Here is a 27,494-nt window from a genome sequence, read left to right on the forward strand (position 1 = left end):
TCATTTCGATGGCCAAGTAACCGTGTGTGTCTCTCACTTTAAGCTTCCTCCTGGCGTTGAACTTCTTCAGACACTCCACCGTCTCCTGGCGGTGCATCATGGACGCCACCGTGGAGCGTTGCTGACATGCAAACAGGGGAACAAGACATTAACAACTAGTGTAAGATCTATCAGTTAAAATCTCTCTTGAAGGCAAAAACAAAAAAACACTAAACATAAAACAGGATTAAGATGTGTTTTTGTTTTGTTTATCATATTGTATGTATATATGTAAGAAATATTTGCATGTATATACTGTATATATATTTATATGATATAGAAATATAAGTATTTTATATATTTTTTTTAAATATATACATGCATGTGTGTGCTAATATATAATTATTAACACACATAATGAATTAAGTATGTTGTATAATTAATATTAATACAAAATACACACATATATTATGTAAACACAAACTTTTTTGAATGCGATTAATAATAAAAACATTGTAAGTCTATGCAACGTCCCCATTTAGCCATATATCAGTGTGTGTGTGTGTGTGTGTGTGTGTGTGTGTGTGTGTGTGTGTGTGTGTGTGTGTGTGTGTGTGTGTGTACATACACAGATCCAGGGGTGTTTGAGAGCCTCAGCTGCTGTGATGCGTTTGGCAGGGTTTATAGTCAACATCTTGTTGATCAGATCTTTGGCCTCTGGTGTCACTGTGTCCCACTCAGGAGAGGGAAACTAGGGAAAGAACACACACACACACACACACACACACACACACACACACACACACACACATCATCAGCTTGACAGGAAAGTGAGTGTGTGAGATTAGCTTTAAAACCACTGACGAGGAACACACACTGAACGTTTCATTGGTCTAGAAGTGATGCACTGTAACATCTCGTCTCATAATAATTGACTTTTCTTCAATAACTCTGCGTGTCCAGTCGATGAATAACAGAGAGAGGCGTTCAGAAGACGAGGTTTATAGTAGCCGGACGACACAACAACACTTTTGGACTTTCTCAGTTTGTGTAAACCTACTTCGGGTTCAGAGTATTTATTTTCCCCACATTAATTTTACACGTCTACTACAGTTATGCGCTTTTGTTTCATTAATACAGTGTTTACTTTTTTCTTGATTTACCCTGAAGAAATGGAAGTGAAATGTGACAACATGCCCCAGAGCATGACCATATGACAGATTAAAGTGTTATCTTCTGAACTAATCCAAAAAATATACAAGACAAACTAAAATAATTTGTCAATAAAATACAATTATTAATTTTTTCATATAAAATAATGCCATTTTTTTATATTTAAAAATATTTTTTTGACAACAAACACACCACAAAACACACCTATACAGCATAGTCCAAAACATAATGATAATTAATAATTTCTGAACATTGACTCTCAGCCTTTATTCACCTTTTTCTCATGCTTTCTCAATAGAATTCATAAAAGTATATAATATAACATAATATAATATATAATATAATATAATTCAACATAATATAATATAATATAATATAATATAATATAATATAATATAATATAATATAATATAAAATAATATAATATAATATAATATAATATAATATAATATAAAATAATATAATTTAGTATAAAATAATATAATATAATATAAAATAATATAATATAGTATAAAATAATATAGTATAAAATAATATAATATAATATAAAATAATATAATATAATATAATATAATATAATATAATATAATATAAAATAATATAATATAATATAATATAAAATAATATAATATAATATAATATAATATAATATAATATAATATAATATAATATAAAATAATATAATATAATATAATATAAAATAATATAATTTAGTATAAAACAATATAATATAATATAAAATAATATAATATAGTATAAAATAATATAATATAATATAATATAAAATAATATAATATAATATAATATAAAATAATATAATATAATATAATATAAAATAATATAATATAATATAATATAATATAATATAATATAATATAATATAATATAATATAATATAATATAATATAATATAATATAATATAATATAATATAACAGTTCTAATAGAGGCTCATTGTAACGCAGTGTGACAACATGCCCCGCCCGCACAGCTGGGGTTTACAGTGTTTTCTGCTGTTAGATCAGCATTAAAGAACGATCTCAACTCTTAAATTACAGTTTTAAGATTAAAATAAAATCATATTTGAGAGTAATTGTTCAGGCATCTGAGCCTTGCTGGACAAACCCAATGCAGCGCTTCTTCCCGATCTGATGGAAAAGTATGATCTGCCTCAATCATACAGATGTAAGATATGCAGTCTTTCTCTTTATTAACGGTCTGAGTGTATAGCTAGTGTTATGATCAGATATAAGTTATGGGTCAGGACTCTTACATCATACGCGCCGGCTTTAATCTGCTGATAGAGTCGATGTTGGTCTTCGTCCCAGAAAGGAGGATAACCCACCAGGAGGATGTAGAGGATCACACCTATCAAACAAACATGTATGAAGTATATGATATTAATATATAATATACACACAAGTCATTATATTTTACACTGTGGGCTGTCTGAATACTCGATTGAAGACATCTGGGGTGCAGAAATCATCAAAAGATGATGATTATGGATATTAACAGACATACTTTGTACATTTAATGCGGCCGTGTTTTTACCAGTGTGATTTTTTAACTGGGCTTTAAAACAAAAGTGAGGTCGGCCACCGGTTGAAAGCTCAAAAACACAATAGATTGCTCATCAAATGACAGACGTTCAATGGTTTTGATATTCCAGCAAGTATAGAAAACATAATTTGCAAACTGGTTCCTCATGATTTCATTCACTCTCTTCTGGATTTCATTTCACAGTTTATTAAACGCTCACTGCAATGGCAAGCTTTACGTTTGATGAAAAGGCTTTTATTTAGATTGTATAAAACGTGTGTACCATTTCTATCAGACTGTAACTCTTCGTTCAGAATTAAACACTTAACCCTCTGGTGCTACTTTTTGAGCATAGACCTGAAAATGAAATGTTTTGGAGCACAGACTGAAGTGTGGTCTCGTTTTAAAGAAGACATTTGGCAGATTATTGCTGAAGGGAAAAAAGTTTTTGAAAAAAAGTTACTGTGTAGAATTGTTCGTTTATTGTTATAAAAATGCACAAAAATACAATTTGACACCTTTTAAAACTGTGCTAAAAATCAAAGCAATAAATCTGTGTTACAAATTTGAGGTTGATATCTCAAGAAATGAGCTTTCAGTGCGATTTTGATTGGGCGCAGTACCAGACGCTTCCACTAGAGGAAATTCATTTCCTGTTCATTTTTAATTTTTGACTGAGAGAAGCACAAGCCATGATTTGTGTGTGTGTGTGTGTGCGTGTGTGTGCGTGTGTGTGTGTGTGTGTGTGTTCACATAGCAAGTGCCAAAACCTTTACCAAGTTTCGTACGATGAAGTAAAAAAATAAATAATATAAAAAAATTAAATTTTTTGGCCGAAGAGCACCAGAGGGTTAAGCATGCTAACGTATAATGCACTTAATGAACATGCAAGTATATGTATTAGTTTTTTTGCAGCCAGTTCAGTAATAATTATACAGCAAAAAAATTAAAATAATAATAATAATAATAATATGTGAATCTTAGTGTTTTGAATTTGCAGTGCAACTACATATACAAGGCTAAGAATCTGTTATGCAAAGAATGTTAAGAAGTTAAGTACAGATATACAACTTATAAGTATTCATTGCTTCAGTGAGCTCATTGTTTCTGCCTTAAATTATTACATTGTGTAAATTAATACATTTTTCGCTAACTGTGATTTTGTATATGTACATTTCTGAAATACATAACTTAGACCGTTTCTTCTGATAACAGATCACTGTAAACTGTAATGTGGACTCGTGCATTTTCTGTAAAGCTGCTTTGAAATGATGTGTATTGTGAAAAGCGCTATACAAAATAAATGTGAATTGAATTGAACTTAAATCTACGCACCGCATGCCCACATGTCCACCGGTTTGCCGTACGGCTCCTTCCTCAGCACCTCGGGAGACAGATAGCCCGGTGTTCCAGCAAACCCTACCAAAAAAATGAATAATAATAATAGAACGACCCCATTTTAGCTTAAGTGAGTTCACTTTTTTTTTTTTTAAACAGTCTAAAAAATGAGCTCCCCCTGAATTATCCTAAGTACAATTTACTTAAGGCATTTTTGTCTTTGGATTGCAGCCTAATTCTAAAATATCTTCAGTCCCTGACGTCCCATCAAACACCTGAGGCAGAGAAGCCCATAATGAGAGAGAACTGGGGCTGAGAGCAAAAGCCCCAGAGATCAGTGCAATTAAATGCGAACAAGATCAGGGTTTGTCCAAAAGTAAAACTAATTACACAACACCCGCGTAAAACTTTCTGTGATTAAATCCATTTTAGACAAGAAGGAAAGAGGCAAACGCTCCTCAGATAAAGATTATTAATAATCGACTAAAAGGTGTCCGATTGATGATACAAGCCATTTTCTGTGCATATTAATCTAAAAAAATAATCACTCTTTATACTATCCCAAAACGGGATGGACATGCACTAACATCAGCAAAGAAGAGTTATGAAGCAACTTATGAAAATAGCTGTCAGTTTTGCATAATGAAATACAATTTAATTGTCTCAGCATCTCAAGCATTTCCAGAAAAGAATGAGCATGTCGTGGTTTATTTGGTTTAGTTTATTTGAATAGTGAACCATATTCACCTCTTTATTTTTTTCAGAGTAAAGTCTTAGCTACATGAATATTAATTGATAAGCTTATGTTCTCGGATTATGTCATTGACCGTTTTGACTTGTTAGCACAGTGCATTTGCTGAATACGAACCGAACCAGGCTTGCTGGTCTCCCTGCACCTCGATAGCCAGACCGAAATCCGCCAGTTTCACCGCGGCGCCCTTTAGTTTGCTGGCTAGCAGAAGATTCTCTGGCTTCGGGTGACAGAAAAAACAAAAGTCACTGTTGTACATTCAGAGAACTCATGCAAATGATCTGTGGTATAGACAACAAATGTCCTCAACGATCTTCAATGAACTGAAGTCTCATAAAGCAGTGGTTCTCAACGGGTTGCAATTCAAAGAAACAGTCGTCTTTGGTCTTTCTCACTCTCTCGGCTAGAATGTAATGTTTTACATCAGTTTTACAATGTTTTACATGTTTTACACCAGTAGGTGGCAGCAAAACATTGTTTTATTGAGCGAGTCGTTGAATCATTCACACGATTCATTTAAAACGCTGATTTATTCAGGGACAAAGCTCTTTTTCGAGTGCAAGCGGAGGCTCTTTCTGTTTCAAACGAAGTGCGTAAAACATAGCTAAGGCCGCTACTGTGTGGGATATTTTTAGGAATTCAAAGCAAGCGGTTATTGGCAAATTGGTTAACACACACACACACACACAAGGTCCCACTTTATGTAGGAATATCACTGATAAATAAACAGTATAAGATCAGGCTATTAAATGGCAGCCCCAATTTAGTTTTTCAAAATTCAATAAAGTTAGCAACAGTCATCACAAATATAGATCGGTATATTTGGGGTTACTAACATGAACTGCTAATGAAACATATGGACACTGATGAACATAATTTCTGCATGCAAAACCTTCCCAGCTAACACAAGTAATTCATTGTTCGATTTTTTGGTAATTTCATGTTTTGCTACGACATTGCATGCTTGCAATTTCATTTGCACTTTATATATATATAGAGGATTATATACAGCACTTGAAGTGTGAGCATCGAGAGAACATTATAATGTGTAACAGGAAAGTTTGTTTTTCTGAGGTCAGACACTTTTTATTTCGAAAGTAACGTTAGAAAAATTACACTGACATTCAGCCTGACGACATTTCATCTGACCGCATCTCCTTAATGAGGACAGCGCGTTTTTCTCTGACAGAAATCAACAGCTTTCATGCGTCTTTCAAAATAAAAGTCTTGCATCAGAAAAAAAAACATTTGCTGCTGTTGTTTCTTTGACTGCACTCTCCGTGACCCACCAGTTGAGGAACACTGTCATGGAAGACTTGGGTCAAAAAAGTGTACCATATATGAATACTTATTTTTTCTATATATTTTCAAAATTGATTTCAAATTATTTTTCATTGATTTTAATGAAGGAGGGATTTCTGTGCTTGGACAATCTCTGATACAACATATTTTTGAAGCAAGTCTTCCAACAAAAGTCTCTAGGGTTACGCAGAACTTCAGGAAGAGCCCTGAGAATAGACGTACACGACTGAGCAACAACAGCTAACACGTCACGTTTAAAACGTAGAATATTATGTTGTAGCCGTACTGGAACGGTTACATTCAAATCCATCAAAACAAATGGTGTTTGTTTCATTAGAAAGCTCTGAATTTTTTTTTTTTATGTTTGTGCATGTGATTTTTTGTTATGTTTTTCACATGCATAAATGTCTTTGCAAAAATAATATTTTGTAAAAAATGTAATAGTTCAGTAGCAAACTCTGCATAACCCTTTAAGACTGGAGTAAATAATGATTCAACTCGCACACAAGTCATTTTTTGTTACTGTATATAATTAACTAAGCACAAACCCGAGCACTTCAAACATACATATACTGAAAACTTTCAGACAACCCCTTTCATATGAGCCTTGTTCATGAATATATACATTCATAATTACTGATATACACCTATTATTTATGGTACTGGTATTAAAAAAATAATAATCAACAAACAGCTTCTCACAGTAGTGGATGTTTCACTTCTTTTAGCTTAGAATTGATTATGTCATCATTAATTCGAAGGGGCTCTTATGTCAGGGGAGTCTAGAAAGAGCAGTCAACCCATTATAACACAATACCTGAGGACATACGGCTAGTTTGTCAGGTTCAGTTAGTTGCAGTTAGTTAGATCAAGGTGCTAACATGCTAGGGAGTCATGCAGTCATTGCTTTATCAACACAAACTTTAAAATTACAGTGGGCAATCGATCATTAAGCTCAGAATCCAATCGGATATGCAAATAATCGAATTTGGACTGACTGTGTGAATAACCATAACCCAGCCTTATACCGGCCCAAGTCAAAAGAGCCCGACCTTAAATTTTAACTCGAAGAGTTGCGAGTTTTAAAATGGCGGTGCTCAAGATCTCAAAAAACATCCTGATTCGGAAAGCCAATGCTTTACTACAATATATTTGTCATTTTGCATGTCACATCCACAATCAACTTCATAATGAGCAAGTGCATTTTATGTTAAACAAACAACACTATAGTTCCCTTTCAGTCAGACATGACTGTCGTAATGGGATCTCGCCTGAGAGTCCAATCACTTTAGAGTGTAAACTTAACCAGCCAGTGCACATTGGCGTGTGAGATTGTCCTTTTGTCTCTTTTTCCATCCCGTTCTTCTGATGAGACGTTAAACCGAGGTCTAGAGAAATCACAGTCCTACCGGCGAAGACGTGATAGAGCTTCATATTCCCTCAAGCCAATATGAAGTCAAGGTCCTAATTCATTGTACCTAAGAAAGGCGGTGGGTGACGCCTAATCTAGTACCTGTGAGTCTTGAATCGAGTCCTTCAAAAGCTCCCGTTCAAAATGTTAACGCAGAAACGCATTCTCAAATGCATCTGTCCCCAAGTTTGGTTTTCAGCGATTGACCTGGAAGATCCGTACTTTCATGTCTCGATTCTCCCTCGACACAGACCGTCCCTTCTCTTTGATTTCAAGAATAGTGTAGAGCCAGTGACCTCCCATGCACTCGCCCAAGTAGCCAGTAAACACCGGAGATCCGATGTCTCACTTGCTGCGCCATTCCCCTCCTAAGAACCGGATCCGTGTGCTTCCCTTTGCTCCTCAGGTGAGTTCCCCAGCTGGAGAACCCTGTTGGAGCTCCTCCACCACCCTCGGGAGTCAGACGTGGCAGAGACGTCCGACGCCAGGCCTAACACTCGTAAGTATGCCCAGTGGTCGACCCCTGTGCTAGGCCAGGTGCCCGTATGTTGTGATCCCTATCCATTATGTGTATATGTGTATTCTTCCATGGTACGGCTTCCCTGTCGACGAGCCTGTGTCTTCCCTTGACAGAGCCTCTCTGCCGTCTCTACCTCGATGCTGACTCCCCCTAACTAGGCAGGATCCGCCTCATACACCTTTCATTGGTAGCACTGCCCTAATGGCCAGTCCATATGTGTATTCTCCACATGATACCTCCCTATGGGCGGGATGAGGCACGCTTTCCCAATGTTATCCAAGTAGTCTTAATTTTTTTTTATTTCACACAGAGATAACGTTTTTCTGAATTTTACAAAGCTTGCACCTTGGAACCTATTTCAAGGTTTGCGTTCTCAAGCCACCAGGCACTGTCGTCGTGCGGATGAGCGGCCGGAGCGCGTTAAGGGTTTTCTGTTAGAGCGGTGTTGTGTTAGCAGCCCCTAAGTTAATAACTAATGATCTTTGCAACGGAAGTGAATCAATCAAAACTAACTTTAGCTGGACAATAACTTTATTCTAGAGCTGCTGTAAAGCCAAAACAATCTCTGTTACTGTAATCTACTGTTATCACTGTGAAGCTGCTTTGAAACAATCTATATTGTTAAAAGCGCTGTATAAATGAAGATGACTTGACTTGTGTTCGGGTCAAGCGGAACAGCAGTAATCGTCCATCTTCCGCCCCAGGAGGTCCGGGGGGATTAGGTGGCTTATGCTAAGCGCTGGAAGGGGCAGCAATGGTGGCGTTTTGGTAGGGATCCAATTACATCTGTCACTCCGGTGTAAAGTCGAACCTAACTGACTGAAGGGATCGCGTAGGTTACGTATGTGACATTATGTCCCATCGCCACATTTGCTGTACCACCGCTAAGCGGCCGGCTCACAGGCTCGGCTCCTCGGCGAAAGCCTGAATGTGCGATGCATCCGCTTCCGTGTTTAAACCCGTGCTGTGGGGCGGAGCACGAGATGCAAATCTCGCACGTTAATGTGCACTTGCTCGTTTAGTTTACACTCGAAGGTGATTGGGCTCTCAGGCAAGATACCAATATGTCAGTCAGTCACATATGTGACCTAAACGTTTCACCCAGATGAGGCGGGCCACTGTCACCAATTTCACAACCTACAACAGCAAAATCATATGGATCTTTTTACAGATGTTCTTCGGTTGGGTTGTTAACCATCATCTTTCTCTCGCGTTCTGTAACAAATCCTTCCCTCGCGCGTTAAAATAACCCAAAGCCCTAAAATTATACTTAGTTTTATTTTATTTATTTTTTGTCCAGAAAGCCTATTTTATTTCATTTTGAAAATAATTTTTGCAATTATAATTTTTTTTATTTACCTTTAAATTACTAGATTTGATCGATAAATAAATGGTAATTTAGTAATTTAAGCACATTCCTCACATTCTTTCAACTTAAATTCAAAATAACTCACAATTTCATGCATAAACCTTTTAATTCAGCTCTAAATATCTTCTATCGGGTGTCTTTGCCGACCTCTTATGGGAAAAAAAAAAAAAAAAAAAAATATATATATATATATATATATATATATATATATATATATATATATATATATATATATATATATAACATGATATTTCATAACTCTTGCCACTAGATGGCCTTGTAGCTCTATATGGAGCAAATGAGCTGTTCCGCTGGGTCCTAAAGTCAGTTTATTCAATATGCATTCAGATAAGCATGAAGACGTTATAAAATAGTTTTTTGGTAAAGTTTTAGCATTTTTTGTTAGAATTTTGAGCATTTTTAGGTTTTTGTATGCATGTGTACAAGGACTTCAATGGAAATAAGTTAATGCAACTTTATTGTGTTATCCTTGACAAATAAGTTGTGCTACTTTAATTGTTACTGTATTACTACTTTTTTATGTCAAATAAACTCAACTCAACTACTGAAGAATTCCTCGCATTCCATTCATTCCTAAGGGGGTCAAATTGACCCGCGAGGGAAGGATCTGTTACTTTTTTTTTTAATTTCAACCACAAAACTCCATTCAATTTCAATGAATCCATTCATTTATTTTTATTTTTTGTATTTGTGGTTCGAGTGCGACAAAAGTCATGGGGTCTTGGACCCCTCTAATGAACACTTTTTTTTTTCTTTTTTTTTTAAACAATTCCGGGTCAAAATGACCCGAGGGAAGGATGAATGGTGAAACACTTTCACCAGGGGGTGGCCTGGACGTCGTCATCACAGTGTCTAGTCTTTCTAGTTTTAGCAAAGTAGAAACTAGTCTTTACTTAGCACACACCACAGCCAAGCTACATGAGTTTACTCCATTTCAGCATCAAATACCCAAGGCAAGGGAGGGAACATTAGAACTGCGGAAGCTAATTACAGGGGTGTCGAGATCATATAAAGAATAGCCGGATGTTGTCCTTTGTTGGAGAAGAGAGAGATAATGACGAATAGAGTAGATTAGAGAGCAGATCTATGATTCCCCTGAGGATAATTTGAACAGCAGAATCTGGTAGTACATTATTACAAGCGCTCTTTTGTTGCCCTACATATTAGCATAGTAAAACCTTCCCCATTTCAAACCCTAAGGTCTGCCCTAAATGACAAATAGCTTGTCCTCATAATTGTACAATATTGCTTTTTGTATATGGCTGTTACACAATCTTTTTGATTGCTCTAAAAATCAATCAAATGAATTTCTGAGAGCAAACCACCAACATTCTTCAAATTGTTGGACAAGCCATAACGGTATAAGACAGACCTTCTTTTTGCTAATAAGTGGCATTCCTTAAAAGGGAGAAATGAGGAAGGAAAGCATTTCACATTCACACTGTATTCCATTTGATTTTGCTGGTAAGGATAAAAACTCTGATTGGGATTTAATGTATTTCTTGCTGCTTTGTCATGTTGTGCCTATTCCAACAAATCTTCTGCCAAAAATATTTTCTAAAAGGAAGAGTTTACTCTGCAAAAAATGCAGTGATGCAAAATCTTGTTTCCAGTCCAAATATAAAACCATTTACTAGTAAAGCATTTACTATACAAGTAAAATGACATAAGAAATGACATCTTGTTTCCTGAAAAAACACAAATAAAAATTAAGTACGTTTTTGCTTAAAACAAGTTAAATTATCTGCCAATGGCCGGGGTGAGAAAAATAATCTTGTTTTCCATTAGAATTAAGATAATTTTTCTTGGTTTACATTAGAATTAAGATTATTTTTCTTGGTTTCTATTTGAATTAATATTATTTTTCTTAGTTTCCATTTGAATTAAGATTATTTTTCTTAGTTTCCATTAGAATTAAGATTATTTTTCTTGGTTTCTATTTGAATTAAGATTATTTTTCTTAGTTTCCATTTGAATTAAGATTATTTTTCTTGGTTTCTATTTGAATTAATATTCTCTTTGTTGGTTTCCATATGAATTAAGATGATTTTTCTTGGTTTCTATTTGAATTAAGATAATTTTTCTTATTATCTTACTCCATTGGCTGATAATTCTGCTTGTTTTAAGCAAAAACTCACTTTTAAATGCTTCATAATTTAATTATTTTTTATATTTGCACTTGAAACAAAACAAACATACTAAGTAAGAAAAGCATTTTTTGCAGTGTAGAAAACAAATTCACAACACACTCATGTTGTTCCAAACCCTTCCGTCGCTCTTACAACTCATTTGTGCTTGTTCATATTCAAATATCAGTCTTGTAATCTCAATGTGCCAATTTTGCCTATTTGTAGTGCAGATTAGAGCGTGCCAGTCTGTGGTCACTGTACAGTATGATTTTGTTGTATGGAAAGAGATACTGTATAACCACTTTTTTGTTTAATATACAATATACATTACTGTTTTGTGCCTATAATGTCTTTGTTTTTGTTTTTTGGGGTTTTTTTTTGTGCAAGTCCTAACATGACAGCAGCCAATTACAGAGCAGAATCCAGGCCGATGCAAATTCAGATTACAAGGGGAGGGAAAACAATCCCCTGGTTGCACCTGGCTCATTTGATTGGCAAATTAGCAGCGACAAGAGCCTGTGCTGGTTTTTATCTGAAGATCGACAGAAAACACCATTCCCAACTGAACCTGCAGGCTTAATTTTTAGTGTTTTGTCATTAATGGTGCAAAAAATATATAACATTGATCACTTGATTCTCAGACTTTATATGTTACTAAGCACTTCAATAATCTTTATATAATCTCATCAGCCATTTTGTAGGCCTTATTCAAGGCCTTGAATCAGTACAAGAGGTCAAAGAAGAGGGCCTTGGTGTTCAGGACCCTCAGCATCTCTACTCACCTTCAGGTCCCGATGGACCACTCCCATCTGGTGGCAGTGGAGAACAGCCTCAAGGATCTGCTGAATGCAATGACTGCATGCAAACACCAGGGGGAGTGGGTTAGTGACAAGCACACACTCACTATCTGTGCACAGCATTGAGAGCAAGGGAGCAGGGCCTTAGAGGTGATGAATACAACTTAAATGGGCTTCACATTACTTAAAGTTTTAGTGTTGCATTTCAGATGATTATGCAGTAGGGCTGGGTGGAAGCACACATCCATCTCTACTAATGAGTTCACTCTAAAAAATCTTGGGTTATTTTTTTTCTACCCAATTCCTGGGTTGAGCCTTTTGGGTCATTTTTTGGGTTGTTTTTTTCAGTATTTGGATAGTTTTTGTGTTACCCAGACCTTATAATGACTGACGCTGTCTACACTGATACAGATGTGTGTTCAGATTATAATGACTGACGCTGTCTACACTGATACAGATGTGTGTTCAGATTATAATGACTGACGCTGTCTACACTGATACAGATGTGTGTTCAGATTATAATGACTGACGCTGTCTACACTGATACAGTATACAGATGTGTGTTCAGATTATAATGACTGACGCTGATACACTGATACAGATGTGTGTTCAGATTATAATGACTGATGCTGTCTACACTGATACAGATGTGTGTTCAGATTATAATGACTGATGCTGTCTACACTGATACAGATGTGTGTTCAGATTATAATGATTGACGCTGATACATATGTGTGTTCAGATTATAAAGACTGACTTTGTCTATACTGATACAGATGTGTTTTAGATTATAAAGACTGATGCTGTCTACACTGATACAGATGTGTGTTCATATTATAATGACTGACTCGGTCTACACTGATACAGATGTGTGTTCATATTATAATGACTGACGCTGGTACAGATACTTGTTTAGATTATAATGACTGACTCTGTCTACACTGATACAGATGTGTGTTCAGATTATAATGACTGACGCTGATAGATACGTGTTCAGATTATAATGACTGACGCTGTCTACACTGATACAGATGTGTGTTCAGATTATAATGACTGATGCTGTCTACACTGATACAGATGTGTGTTCAGATTATAATGACTGACGCTGTCTACACTGATACAGATGTGTGTTCAGATTATAATGGCTGTTTACACTATTAGGCACATTATTTCCCAGCACTACTGTACAGTTATAAAACATTTGTTTGTGAACGTTATCAAATATAGTTATATATCTATCTATTGCGCATCTACTGTCATCATTACCTCTTGTCTTGCTCCCCAAAATCTCAATCCAGAAGTGGTGTTTGCTTGGGCGACTGTGAGATTGACCCACTAAATCATTGACTTATGGGTTCTGATGCCCGTTTTGCATTTCAATCAAAAAGGGCACAGTCTCCATCAACACACACAAACAAAAAAGACAATCCTACAGAGTCAAACGCACAGTCCCCGATTAGGTGCTACATGCACAAATTTCTATCTCTGAGGTCATTATTTGTGTTTTTACCCCTCAGCCCACCGCAACACACGTTTCTCAGTGTGTAGCTGTGTTTCAAGGGATCGGGGTGAGTAGAGGAGGCGTCCACAATGGGAACCAGCGGTTTATTGTTTGTTCAAACAGGTTTGAGCCTGTCATACTAACCTTCAAGTCTCGATGTACAATGCCATTTAAGTGACAATGATTAACACTCTCTAGAATCTGCTGTATGCAATGACTGTGAGAGAGAGACACAGCGAGGAAAGCCAAAGAAGAGAGATTGAACAGTTCAGCAAGCACAGTCAGAAAATAATGCAGCTGACAAACAAACAGTGAAAACAGAGAGCAAGTTTAGCTGGGACAGGAACATACTGTACTCCAGTCTGTAGAAAATATTATGATATTTGCTATAAAACTGGTACATTTGACACAAAGGCGCATTTGCAACAATATTACACCCAGAAATGAAAATCACCCTCATGTCACTGGAATCCCGGTTGACTTTCTTTTCTTTCTTTCTGTCTTTCTTCAGTGGAACGAAGGTGAAATTTGAGCCGATCGCTCTTTTACATTACTATGAGCTTTCAATGGGACTTTAAAAGCATCACAAAAGAAGTCCATAAAACTTCTGCACCATATTCCTATACTTCTGAAGCCTTTTGATAGGTTTATGTGGCGAACAGCCTGGAATTGTTGATAATCTAGATTTAAACAGTAAGTTGAACTGAACCAGGATGGCATTTCCCAAAAGCAATGAAAACCCAAGATCGCATTGGCACCAATGGTCTCAACGATCGACTTAGGCTTACGATGCATTTGTTAAAGCAGACTAGATCCGCTTTAAGCGGTCCAAATATCTAAAAAGATTAGATATCCCAAATATCTCAAGAGTCTTAAATCAAGAAGCATTTACTAGATAAGTAAAATGACATAAGAAATTATATCTTGTTTTCTAAAAGAATTTTTTTTTTATCTAATTTTTAAAATTAGAAAGCAAAATTATCTGCCAGTGGGGTAAAATGACAAAAAAATATATCATGTTTGCCCAATGAGATATAAAACCACTTAGATGTTACACAGTGCTTCTGGGAAACTGTTCTGTGGACAGTTGAGAAAAAAGTTTAACATTTGACAAAAATGCACAAAATTTTGTGTATAATTTCAGAATAAATGGAACATTGAGTTGTCTGACATTTATTATGCTTTTATTGTCCATTTGTGTCCTTTTTAAATCTTGAATGCATCAGTCTCGGTTCGTTGTAATTGCACAGAAACAAATGCAGAAAAAGTCTTTAAAATTTCTAATTTTTACAAATAAAATCAAATGGGGCTGGAATGACAGAAGGGTGAGTAAATGATGACAGAATTTTCCTTTTTTGGGTGAACTATACTTTTCAAAGTAATATAAAAAATGATTACAGAAGCATACGAAAAGAAATGGTTAAACAACCCAAATTAAGATAACACCAACAATGAGCAGCATCAAAGACAAGAATTTGAATTTTAAGCACAAACGAGGATCCATGCGCAGAGGATTTAATTAAGAGTAACACAAATGTGAGTGAAGTGACATGACAAAAGTTAATAAAATTCATTATAATCAGTGATGCTGTTTACACTGGATGCGTCGCAATTCTCGAGAGTAAACTGATTCTATTTCCGCCATACTTCAAGCGCTTGCGCTACTTCTGACATGAACAATAAATGGATCTGCAACGGTTCCCGGACAGCAACATAGTATCGGCCCAGACCCGTCCCACATCTGGGCCGTGTGTATGAGATGTGGGATCTGGGCCAATACTATGTTGCTGTCTGGGTCTCATTGTTGCGTCCAGTGTTGACACGGTGTGAGACAAAAACTGTCAGTAAACATGCAGGGGTCAAAACCATGAACAGCAAACAAGGGAACAAAAAAAAGGGTCCAGAAAACATTAAATCCAACCCAGAAAATAGTGTTCAGAATTGCCAATGCAACGATAAACAAGACTTCAAAACGCTTCGTGAAGCTTCAAAAATTTTGTGAATTTTGTACAGTACCTGTATCTTGGTAAATGTGTTGGCCAAGGACAAGTAAGACCTATAGAAGCCAAGATAGCTGCCATTGTTGAGTTTCCCAAGCCCACTAATAAACGTGAGTTGCGCCGTTTTTTAGGAATGAGTGGCTACTATCGAAGCTTTTGCAAGAATTTTGCTGCTATTGTTTCTCCTCTCACTGATCTTTTGAGTGCATCCAGGAAGTTTGTGTGGACTTCAGAGTGCATGGATGCATTCAATGCTGCCAAAGATCTCCTCTGTACTGCACCTGTCTTCTCTGCTCCTAATTTCTCACGGCCTTTCAAACTACAGGTGGATGCCAGCGCTGCAGGAGCCGGAGCAGTCCTGATTCAGGAGGATGGAGCAGGAATTGACCATCCTGTATCTTTTTTCTCAAAGAAATTCACTAAGTGTCAGCGAAATTACAGTGTGATTGAGAAGGAAGCGCTAGCTTTGTTACTAGCCCTTCAAAATTTTGAAGTTTATCTGGGTGGAGGTGATGGCCCTATTTTGGTTTATACAGACCATAATCCATTGGTGTTCTTAAATCGCATGTCTAACACTAATCAACGTTTAATGCGGTGGTCTTTAATTGTGCAGGAATACCATCTTGACATCCGGCACAAGAAAGGAAGTGACAACATCATTGCCGATGCCCTGTCCAGAACTCATTCTTTAGACAGTTAATATGTTGATTTAGTGAATTAATATGTTGACTTATAACCAGTGCGCGGTTATGGTCTTTGGTGGCGGGGGTGTTACGTCCAGAGCCGTAAGGTTCTGTTTGTGTGTGTTCAGCTGTGCTGTTTTCTCTTTCTCTATCCCGGTCTCTCTTCATAGGAAAAATGGTTCCACCTGGTCCAGATAATCAATGGCCTGCTGTGATTGGATGCTGGGAGTATTTAAACTGCAAACACCATCAGAGCTGAGTTGGTGGTGGCTTGACTGTGTGCAGCAGCAGCAATGAGGTCCCTTCTTCAACCCCAGACCTGAGACTTTGTCGAAGCCAGTAGTGAACAGTGTATCTCTACCTTATATTGTGTGTACTACTTAGTGAAGTAGTTTTCTCTTTTTAGTCTCTTTCTATTTCAATCCCTGATTGAGACTTTAAAGGCAGAAGTGAGTGTTACCTTTAATGGTTTAATCATTATTTGACTTAATGGATAATTTTCTCTTGGTTTATTTGAAGTTTGTTACTTAATCATTTATTTCTTTATTTTGTGAGGTTAGTAGGGAGGTGGGTGCCATTTATTTTGAATCATACTTTTTTCTCCTGTTTATGCTAGCAAGGGAGTTAGTTTATTTTGTTGTACTTTTGTTTTCTTTTCTTTTAGTTTAGGTAGTCTGATTAATGAGGAGTAAGATTGATTTATGTTTGTTGTTTTGGCTATACCCCCTTCTGAACTTGATACCTCTCTTTTTCTTTTGCCTAATTTGTAAATAAAACTACTTTCTTGAATGAGATCACTATGTGGTTATTGTGAAACAACTCTGGGTCTGGAGACGGGGTGGCTTCATGCTGTTGCACATTCATTTCACCACCATCCATTTTTACTGTTTCATTCCTCCCCTAGACCAATCAGGAAATCGTAACAGTAAAATTCTGAACCAGTGATTCGGAGCGAGTATCAAACTGCCAAAGTCACATGATTACAGTAAACGGGGCTTCGTTACGTCATCACCGTTTCCAAATGTCAATGTTTCGCCACTAGGTGGCGATAATCTCTGTGAACCAATGAACCAGTATTAAGGTATGATTTTTACCTGATCTCAGATCCATTTTATACATTTGTAAACATTTACTGACACATTTGTTTAATAAAAAGTTTAATAAAAGTAATAAAAGTTTCCTATTGGTCTAACCAAACTCTCCACAAAACTAACAAATAAAGATCAAATAAAATGTATTTTAGAGACTCTTCATATTTAGTAGTATTATATGATTTGTTAATTGCATTTAATAGATGACCGCTTTAATGAAAAACTGCTTTTCAAAAGCTGTTTTTCTGCATGTTTTGACTGAGTTTTTGCAGCATTTGCACTGTTCTGACCAGCAGGGGTCGCCAGCGTGTGACGATTCCAGCGCTGCGAAACAATCAATTATTTTGCGAAACGATTGGTTCAATTGATTTTAAAGTTTCGAAAAGCTTTGTTTCTCTCATAACTAAGCAGCAGCGATGGGATTTAGGAGTGGAGGAAACCCGGAAGTTATTATTCTGATGACGGCTCCCTCGTTTGGTGGGAGGAGGGAATGACAGATGCAGAACCAGATGTAACAGATACACTGTCTTGCTCCATAAACTTCCACTGTAAGTGCATTATTGTTTGAAATATTAAAAAATACCATGAATATAGTTATTAATTGACAGCATGCCACAGATGCGGTTTATACAGCTTCATAAAATATATAATATAACCCAGAAAGCAACATAGTGTCAGCCCAGATCCGGCCCACATCTGGTACACGTACAATCAAACCAAAGTTTATTCAGACACCTTCAACATTTCTCACATTGTCACAGTTTATTCGCTATAGTTTAGAAAATGGTAATAAAATACGACAAGAACTCAGAGTTATCAAATCAGTTGATGTTTCACTAGTTTTGTCCATCCTTCTGTTAGAGACTTTTACAAATTAATTATGTTGAATATCTGTCAGCTGTTAAATTTAACTACACAATTAGATAATACCAATTTAGCTCAACCAATTACCAAGAAACGCTCAATTTTGTTCAGTCTGTGTGTAAAAAGGTTGCATTAGCAAATAAAGAAAAAACACTTCAGCAAAACATGGTCAGGCCAAAAGTCTGAATAATTTTGGTATTATTTCTGGTATAACATTGGATTTTTTTTTATTAATGTTACTGGTAGTCCACTGTATGAAGAATTTGTGGGTATAATATGTCATATTTTACTTTAATTTGCTCTCCTCACTTACATAAATTAACTATAGTGTAATGTGTAATGTGTGTGCTGCACACACTAGTCAAAACATATCAAAAATTATATCTGGTGTCTGGATAATCTTTGGTTTGACTGTAGATTCCACACGGCCCCGATGAGGCCCGGATCTGGGCCGACACTATGTTGTGTTACTGTGTTGCCGACACTACAAAGCTAACTCTGTTGTCTATTTAAATTCATGCATTCTTATAAGAGGTTTGCATTTGGACACGAGCACTAACCTGGCATCGGCCTCGCTGTAATACTCTCTGGCAACAATATCTTCAAACAGCTCTCCTCCTGTGACTCTGAAACAGGTCCGACATCAGACAGTCTCATTTCAGCAGCTTTAATTAACAGGAAGCTCTGCATGTGAGAAATCTACATTTGCACCTTGACATGACATTCTTAAGAGATTTAAAAAAGACATAAGCGAGCAGAGTGTGTGTGTCGACACTCAACACAAGTAACTTGTAAATACAGGCAAATTCCACTGGAAACCGAGCATCGCTGTGAAGGGCAGAGCACTTAAAGCAAGCACTGTGAAGGGCACTTTACTCCGCATATAACATGTGTCACTGCCACTTTCTGTTGAATTTGAATGTTACTTCGACAACACAGCTGCAAAATGTATTATAGCAGTTATAGCAATGATTTGGCAAACAGACTTGATTCAAATATTGCTTTTTGGTGTGTCTACTTCAAATGTATTCAAAACATGCCATCAAAGATGGCAGAAGAGATTCCAGAAGAGATTCCAGAAGAGATTCAGACGAGATTCAGACGAGATTCAGAAGAGATTCAGAAGAGATTCAGAAGAGATTCAGGAGAGATTCAGAAGAGATTCAGAAGAGGTTTCAGAAGAGGTTTCAGAAGAGATTCAGAAGAGATTCAGAAGAGGTTCAGAAGAGGTTCAGAAGAGGTTCAGAAGAGATTCAGAAGAGATTCAGGAGAGATTCAGAAGAGGTTCAGAAGAGATTCAGAAGAGATTCAGGAGAGATTCAGAAGAGATTCAGAAGAGATTCCAGAAGAGATTCAGAAGAGATTCCAGAAGAGATTCAGAAGAGATTTCAGAAGAGATTCAGGAGAGATTCAGAAGAGGTTCAGAAGAAATTCAGAAGAGATTCCGAAGAGATTCAGACGAGATTCAGAAGAGATTCAGGAGAGATTCAGGAGAGATTCAGGAGAGATTCAGAAGAGATTCAGAAGAGGTTTCAGAAGAGATTCAGAAGAGATTCAGAAGAGATTCAGGAGAGATTCAGAAGAGATTCAGAAGAGATTCAGAAGAGGTTTCAGAAGAGGTTCAGAAGAGATTCAGGAGAGATTCAGGAGAGATTCAGAAGAGATTCAGGAGAGATTCAGAAGAGGTTTCAGAAGAGATTCAGAAGAGGTTCAGAAGAGGTTCAGAAGAGATTCAGAAGAGATTCAGGAGAGATTCAGAAGAGGTTCAGAAGAGATTCAGGAGAGATTCAGGAGAGATTCAGAAGAGATTCAGGAGAGATTCAGAAGAGGTTTCAGAAGAGGTTCAGAAGAGGTTCAGAAGAGGTTCAGAAGAGATTCAGAAGAGATTCAGGAGAGATTCAGAAGAGGTTCAGAAGAGATTCAGAAGAGATTCAGGAGAGATTTCAGAAGAGATTCAGAAGAGGTTCAGAAGAGGTTCAGAAGAGATTCAGAAGAGATTCAGGAGAGATTCAGAAGAGGTTCAGAAGAGATTCAGAAGAGATTCAGAAGAGATTTCAGAAGAGATTTCAGAAGAGATTCAGGAGAGATTCAGAAGAGATTCAGAAGAGATTCAGAAGAGGTTTCAGAAGAGATTCAGAAGAGATTCAGAAGAGATTCAGGAGAGATTCAGAAGAGATTCAGGAGAGATTCAGAAGAGGTTTCAGAAGAAATTCAGAAGAGATTCAGGAGAGATTCAGAAGAGATTCAGAAGAGATTCAGGAGAGATTCAGAAGAGATTCAGAAGAGATTCAGAAGAGGTTCAGAAGAGGTTCAGAAGAGGTTCAGAAGAGGTTCAGAAGAGATTCAAAAGAGATTCAGGAGAGATTCAGAAGAGGTTCAGAAGAGATTCAGAAGAGATTTCAGAAGAGATTCAGGAGAGATTCAGAAGAGATTCAGAAGAGATTCCAGAAGAGATTCAGAAGAGATTCCAGAAGAGATTCAGAAGAGATTTCAGAAGAGATTCAGGAGAGATTCAGAAGAGGTTCAGAAGAAATTCAGAAGAGATTCCGAAGAGATTCAGACGAGATTCAGATGAGATTCAGAAGAGATTCAGGAGAGATTCAGGAGAGATTCAGAAGAGATTCAGAAGAGGTTCAGAAGAGATTCAGAAGAGATTCAGGAGAGATTCAGAAGAGATTCAGAAGAGATTCAGAAGAGGTTTCAGAAGAGGTTCAGAAGAGATTCAGGAGAGATTCAGAAGAGATTCAGAAGAGATTCAGAAGAGGTTTCAGAAGAGATTCAGAAGAGATTCAGAAGAGATTCAGGAGAGATTCAGGAGAGATTCAGAAGAGGTTTCAGAAGAGGTTCAGAAGAGATTCAGGAGAGATTCAGGAGAGATTCAGAAGAGATTCAGAAGAGATTCAGAAGAGGTTTCAGAAGAGATTCAGAAGAGATTCAGGAGAGATTCAGAAGAGATTCAGGAGAGATTCAGAAGAGGTTTCAGAAGAGGTTCAGAAGAGATTCAGAAGAGGTTCAGAAGAGGTTCAGAAGAGGTTCAGAAGAGGTTCAGAAGAGATTCAGAAGAGATTCAGGAGAGATTCAGAAGAGGTTCAGAAGAGATTCAGAAGAGATTCAGAAGAGATTTCAGAAGAGATTCAGGAGAGATTCAGAAGAGATTCAGAAGAGATTCCAGAAGAGATTCAGAAGAGATTCCAGAAGAGATTCAGAAGAGATTTCAGAAGAGATTCAGGAGAGATTCAGAAGAGGTTCAAAAGAAATTCAGAAGAGATTCCGCAGAGATTCAGACGAGATTCAGAAGAGATTCAGAAGAGATTCAGGAGAGATTCAGAAGAGATTCAGAAGAGGTTTCAGAAGAGGTTCAGAAGAGATTCAGAAGAGATTCAGGAGAGATTCAGAAGAGATTCAGAAGAGATTCAGAAGAGGTTTCAGAAGAGGTTCAGGAGAGATTCAGGAGAGATTCAGGAGAGATTCAGAAGAGATTCAGGAGAGATTCAGAAGAGGTTTCAGAAGAGGTTCAGAAGAGATTCAGAAGAGATTCAGGAGAGATTTCAGAAGAGATTCAGAAGAGGTTCAGAAGAGGTTCAGAAGAGATTCAGAAGAGATTCAGAAGAGATTCAGGAGAGATTCAGAAGAGGTTCAGAAGAGATTCAGGAGAGATTCAGGAGAGATTCAGAAGAGATTCAGGAGAGATTCAGAAGAGGTTTCAGAAGAGGTTCAGAAGAGATTCAGAAGAGATTCAGGAGAGATTTCAGAAGAGATTCAGAAGAGGTTCAGAAGAGATTCAGAAGAGATTCAGAAGAGATTCAGGAGAGATTCAGAAGAGGTTCAGAAGAGATTCAGAAGAGATTCAGAAGAGATTTCAGAAGAGATTCAGGAGAGATTCAGAAGAGATTCAGAAGAGATTCCAGAAGAGATTCAGAAGAGATTCAGAAGAGATTCCAGAAGAGATTCCAGAAGAGATTCAGAAGAGATTCAGAAGAGATTCCAGAAGAGATTCAGAAGAGGTTCAGAAGAAATTCAGAAGAGATTCAGGAGAGATTCAGAAGAGATTCAGAAGAGATTCAGGAGAGATTCAGAAGAGATTCAGAAGAGATTCAGAAGAGATTCCAGGAGAGATTCCAGAAGAGATTCCAGGAGAGATTTCAGAAGAGATTTCAGAAGAGATTCAGAAGATATTCAGAAGAGATTTCAGAAGAGATTCAGAAGAGATTTCAGAAGAGATTCAGAAGAGATTCCAGGAGAGATTCAGAAGAGATTCAGAAGAGATTTCAGAAGAGATTTCAGAAGAGATTCCAGGAGAGATTCAGAAGAGATTCCAGGAGAGATTTCAGAAGAGATTCCAGAAGAGATTCAGAAGAGATTTCAGAAGAGATTCAGAAGAGATTCCAGGAGAGATTTCAGAAGAGATTCAGAAGAGATTTCAGAAGAGATTCAGAAGAGATTCCAGAAGAGATTCAGAAGACATTCCAGGAGAGATTTCAGAAGAGATTCCAGAAGAGATTCAGAAGAGATTCAGAAGAGATTCAGAAGAGATTCAGAAGAGATTTCAAAAGAGATTTCAGAAGAGATTTCAGAAGAGATTCAGAAGAGATTCAGAAGAGATTTCAGAAGAGATTTCAGAAGAGATTCAGGAGAGATTCAGAAGAGATTGCAGAAGAGATTCAGAAGAGATTTCAGAAGAGATTTCAGAAGAGATTCAGAAGAGATTCCAGGAGAGATTCAGAAGAGATTCCAGGAGAGATTTCAGAAGAGATTCAGAAGAGATTCCAGAAGAGATTCCAGAAGAGATTCAGAAAAGATTCAGAAGAGATTCAGGAGAGATTTCAGAAGAGATTCAGAAGAGATTTCAGAAGAGATTCAGAAGAGATTCCAGAAGAGATTTCAGAAGAGATTCAGAAGAGATTCAGAAGAGATTTCAGAAGAGATTCCAGAAGAGGTTCAGAAGAGATTCAGAAGAGATTCAGAAGAGATTCCAGAAGAGATTCCAGAAGAGATTCCAGAAGAGATTCAGAAGAGGTTCAGAAGAGATTCAGAAGAGATTCCAGAAAAGATTCAGAAGAGATTTCAGAAGAGATTCAGAAGAGATTCAGAAGAGATTTCAGAAGAGATTTCAGAAGAGATTCAGAAGAGATTTCAGAAGAGATTTCAGAAGAGATTTCAGAAGAGATTTCAGAAGAGATTCAGAAGAGATTCCAGGAGAGATTCCAGAAGAAATTCAGAAGAGATTTCAGAAGAGATTCCAGGAGAGATTTCAGAAGAGATTTCAGAAGAGATTCCAGGAGAGATTTCAGAAGAGATTCCAGGAGAGATTTCAGAAGAGATTCCAGAAGAGATTTCAGAAGAGATTCAGAAGAGATTCAGAAGAGATTTCAGAAGAGATTCAGAACAGATTTCAAAAGAGATTCAGAAGAGATTTAAAAAGAGATTTCAAAAGAGATTTTCGTAACTCTGACTATTTCTCAGAATTGTGTGATATAAAGTAAGAATTACATGAAATAAAGTCGCAACTGCATTTATAAAGTAGAAATTGTGAGAAATAAACTCGCAATTCTGACTTTTTTTCTCGCAATTGCAACTGTATATCATGCAATTCTGATATAAAGTCGCAATCACATTGTTTATTTTTCATTTTGTGGTGGAAACAAGCTTCCATAGCTTTCCCTAACTATAGTGGCCACCAAAAAAAAAAAGACCACAAAACCCTGAAAGCTGAATTACTAAGTGTGGTGAATCATCGTTGGACAAAGCCAGCGGATGCCGTTAAAATGCCACAAAAATTCAAGATATTACAGCAAAAAATGACTAATATTTATATCATATGATATAGTTTAGCAATCTCTCACGAGCGAGAGTTTTTTTTTTTTTATATCTGCATGATTGCAAATGTGATCCTGATTTTATACAACAGTTTTGTCTGTTTTTGCTCAATTTTGATTTTAAAGGAAGCCACAGCAGAACTGATGTGTGTCTCTGAGCGACACACAGTGGCGTTTCATTACTGAATGAATCAACAGTTTTAAACGAATCGAGTGAGTCATCGATTCAGTGACTCATTCATAAAGACGCCCAATTGCTTCGTTCCCGAATGAATCAGCCGTTTAAATGATGAATGATTCGATGACTCACTCATTAAGACAGAGGCTTGGTGGTTTTAGTTTCACATTTAGAGTATCATTTATTTCTATATTATTATTTCTAAAGCTACTTTTTGTGATGTATATTCAATGCTTTTCTCTTTAAATTATCATTTCTCAGCCAAAACTGATCTGCCTAAATTAATCAGCACATCATGAAATTAGTTTTTTTGCAGTTTATTTTGTAAGTGGAGGAGCTCTCGTTAACAGACACACTCGTTTAACAGGAGAACTGGAGACGTGACCTCATACAGACGGAGACACACATAGAAAAATTCACTCACAAATCAAAGACGAGGTAGTGAACACCCTCCTCTGATATACTGTCATGGAGCCTCACTGTGGAGAAAGAGAGAGAGAGAGAGAGAGAGAGAGAGAGAGAGAGAGAGAGAGAGAGAGAGAGAGAGAGAGAGAGAGAGAGAGAGAGAGAGAGAGAGAGAGAGAGAGAGAGAGAGAGAGACACTGATTAGATTGTATCGAGCAGCTCACAGTCATAATCGTTAGAATGAGAATTAGAATGACTCGTTTATTCCACAAATTGGAATTATTTCTGCTTCTGCTTCCTCTCATTGTCAAAGATGAATAAAGGGCAGATCCACTAAAGCTGAACTGTGTCATTTTTTCATCTATCATATCTTAATAGACCTTATTCACAGAAGCGCATCTTTGATTTATAGCGGGAATGAAAGCAAGGCTGTGCGGGATAGACGTACGTCTCTTCATTCTGTTTATTAATTAAAGTCCCCCTGTGATGAAAATTCAGCTTTTAATGTTGTTTATGTGTCTATGTGGTGTTTTTAATCTGCTTTAAGACAAACCATGTGTAAATTCATAAGTCGACAGCATTGCTGAGTATTTCCTCCTTAAAACTGCAGTGAACCAAAGACAGTCTCAAAAACTCGCTTTGAAATCGCTGGTGTTTCTGACGTCACAAACTACCTTGTAATCAGATCAACGTGTGATCGTCAACCAGTGGATCTCTGAGCTGAGTGAGTGAGTGGAGGCGGGGCTCATTTGCATATTCATAGAACCACCTATACCTAATAAGGACTAGAGTTACATTCAAGATATTTTAAGGAAAAAACACTAAAATATGTCATTTCGGTGATCAAAGATGAGTTTTAAAGGATAAAATTATTAACTACAGGGAGACTTTAATATTGTTTATTGAGTTTTTGGATTCGAAACGCTGCAAAAATATCTTTCCAAGAAACATCAGTAAACAAAAAAACTCCAGACAACATGAGCTGTGGTAAATAATAAGTGATCTAGAAGCTTTATACAGTTTTTTTCCACAGTGGATGTCACTGAAAACACGGTACATCGATCCCTCAGCCTGAATAACGTCTGTATGCCATTCGATACCTGAGCCATATGAAAGTCGTCACAATGCATTCTGGGATTGAATTATCAGTGAAGGACAGCTAAAATAACTGGATGCATGCAGGACTACATTAAACTGGGCAAAAACAGGCATTTATTCACTCGTTTAGTGGAAAGACAGATAGATAGATTAGTTAGAAAGAAAGAAATATAGATAGATGAATTAGTTTGAATGAAAGATAGATTAGTTAGATAGATAGAAAGAAAGAAAGAAAGACAGACAGAAAGAAAGATTAGTTAGAAAGAAAGAAAGAAAGAAAGAAAGATGGATTAGTTAGAAAGAAAGAAAGAACGATAGATTAGTTAGAAAAAAAGATGGATTAGTTAGAAAGAAAGATAGATTAGTTAGATAGATAGAAAGAAAGAAAGACAGAAAGAAAGATTAGTTAGAAAGAAAGAAAGAAAGAAAGATGGATTAGTTAGAAAGAAAGAAAGAACGATAGATTAGTTAGAAAGAAAGATGGATTAGTTAGAAAGAAAGAAAGAAAGAAAGAAAGAAAGAAAGAAAGAAAGAAAGAAAGAAAGAAAGAAAGATTAACCAGCCTAAAAACCACTGCAAAAAATGCTTTTCTTTCTAATTATTTCTGTCTTGTTTCCAGTCCAAATATCTAAAAATTCTTAAAATCAAGATGCATTTACTAGATGAGTAAAATGCCATAAGATATTATGTCCTGTTTTCTGGGGGAATTAATCAAAATTAAGTGAGTTGATGCTTAAAACAAGCAAAATGATCAACCACTTGGGTAAGAAAAATAATGTGTTTTCCGTTTGAATAAAAATTATTTTTCTGACCCCCTTGGCAAATAATTTTGCTTGTTATAAGCAAAAACTCACTTCATTTTTTATTTATTTCCCCAGAAAACAGGACATAATATCTAATGTCATTTTACTCCTTTAGTAAATCAATCTTGATTTAAGAAATGTTTGATATTCGGACTGGAAACAAGACTGAAACACTGAGTAAGAAAAGCATTAGTTGCAGTGTGAGTGCCTTAGAGCCTTCGAATGCATCGGTCCTGAGAATATCTCAGCGTTGGAGAGGAGAAATCCTCTAATGAAACGGCCGAGATCATGACGTGATCTTGATGAACGAGGGAACGCCTGGTGTCATTTCTCAAAGGAATCGAAAGGCTTGACCTTTTGATTTATAAATATGGACGGATTACATGAGGAAAGAGAGACGGAGGAATCCCCTCAGTATAAACATCTCATGCATCTTCTGTGATTCAGTCATTTCTCAAACCCGTTGCCATAGCAACAGAGAGAACGGCTTTCCAGCGGACGGAGAGAAAACCCTCGTTCCTTTAGGAAAACCACTGGCTTTTATATTCACTGACTCAGTCACACTTTACAATGAGGTTAACGTGAACTAAGAATGAACAATACTTCTCCAGCACTTATTAATCTTAGATAATGTTAATTTCAACATTTACTAATACGGTATTAAAATCAAAAGGTTGTATTTGTTAACATTAGCTAATGAACAAACACTGAACAGCTGTATTTT

The 27,494-nt window shown here is 36.7% G+C and overlaps 1 protein-coding gene across 10 annotated transcripts in view; it reads right to left on the bottom strand.

Moving 5' to 3' along the window:
* camk2d1 (calcium/calmodulin-dependent protein kinase (CaM kinase) II delta 1) overlaps positions 1 to 27,494 on the bottom strand; it is a gene marked incomplete at its 3' end in the record, with an annotated part of 99,898 nt that overhangs the window by 28,279 nt on the left and 44,125 nt on the right. For 5 of the 10 annotated variants that reach the window (XM_081359689.1, XM_081359687.1, XM_081359686.1 and 2 more), the window contains exons 4-11: positions 24,889 to 24,943; positions 19,031 to 19,096; positions 12,317 to 12,389; positions 4,900 to 5,002; positions 4,029 to 4,112; positions 2,425 to 2,519; positions 608 to 730; positions 38 to 121 (exon numbers count right to left, since the gene is read on the bottom strand). In XM_081359689.1, the coding sequence (XP_081215815.1) occupies positions 38 to 121; positions 608 to 730; positions 2,425 to 2,519; positions 4,029 to 4,112; positions 4,900 to 5,002; positions 12,317 to 12,389; positions 19,031 to 19,096; positions 24,889 to 24,943 (683 nt within the window). Of the gene's footprint in view, positions 1 to 37; positions 122 to 607; positions 731 to 2,424; positions 2,520 to 4,028; positions 4,113 to 4,899; positions 5,003 to 12,316; positions 12,390 to 13,972; positions 14,050 to 19,030; positions 19,097 to 24,888; positions 24,944 to 27,494 lie in introns of all 10 variants that reach the window. The other 5 variants (XM_081359685.1, XM_081359693.1, XM_081359691.1 and 2 more) reach the window with 2 other exon arrangements.

The sequence above is a fragment of the Scardinius erythrophthalmus genome, assembly GCF_964197995.2.
Source record: "Scardinius erythrophthalmus genome assembly, chromosome: 2".
Taxonomy (NCBI): domain Eukaryota; kingdom Metazoa; phylum Chordata; class Actinopteri; order Cypriniformes; family Leuciscidae; genus Scardinius; species Scardinius erythrophthalmus.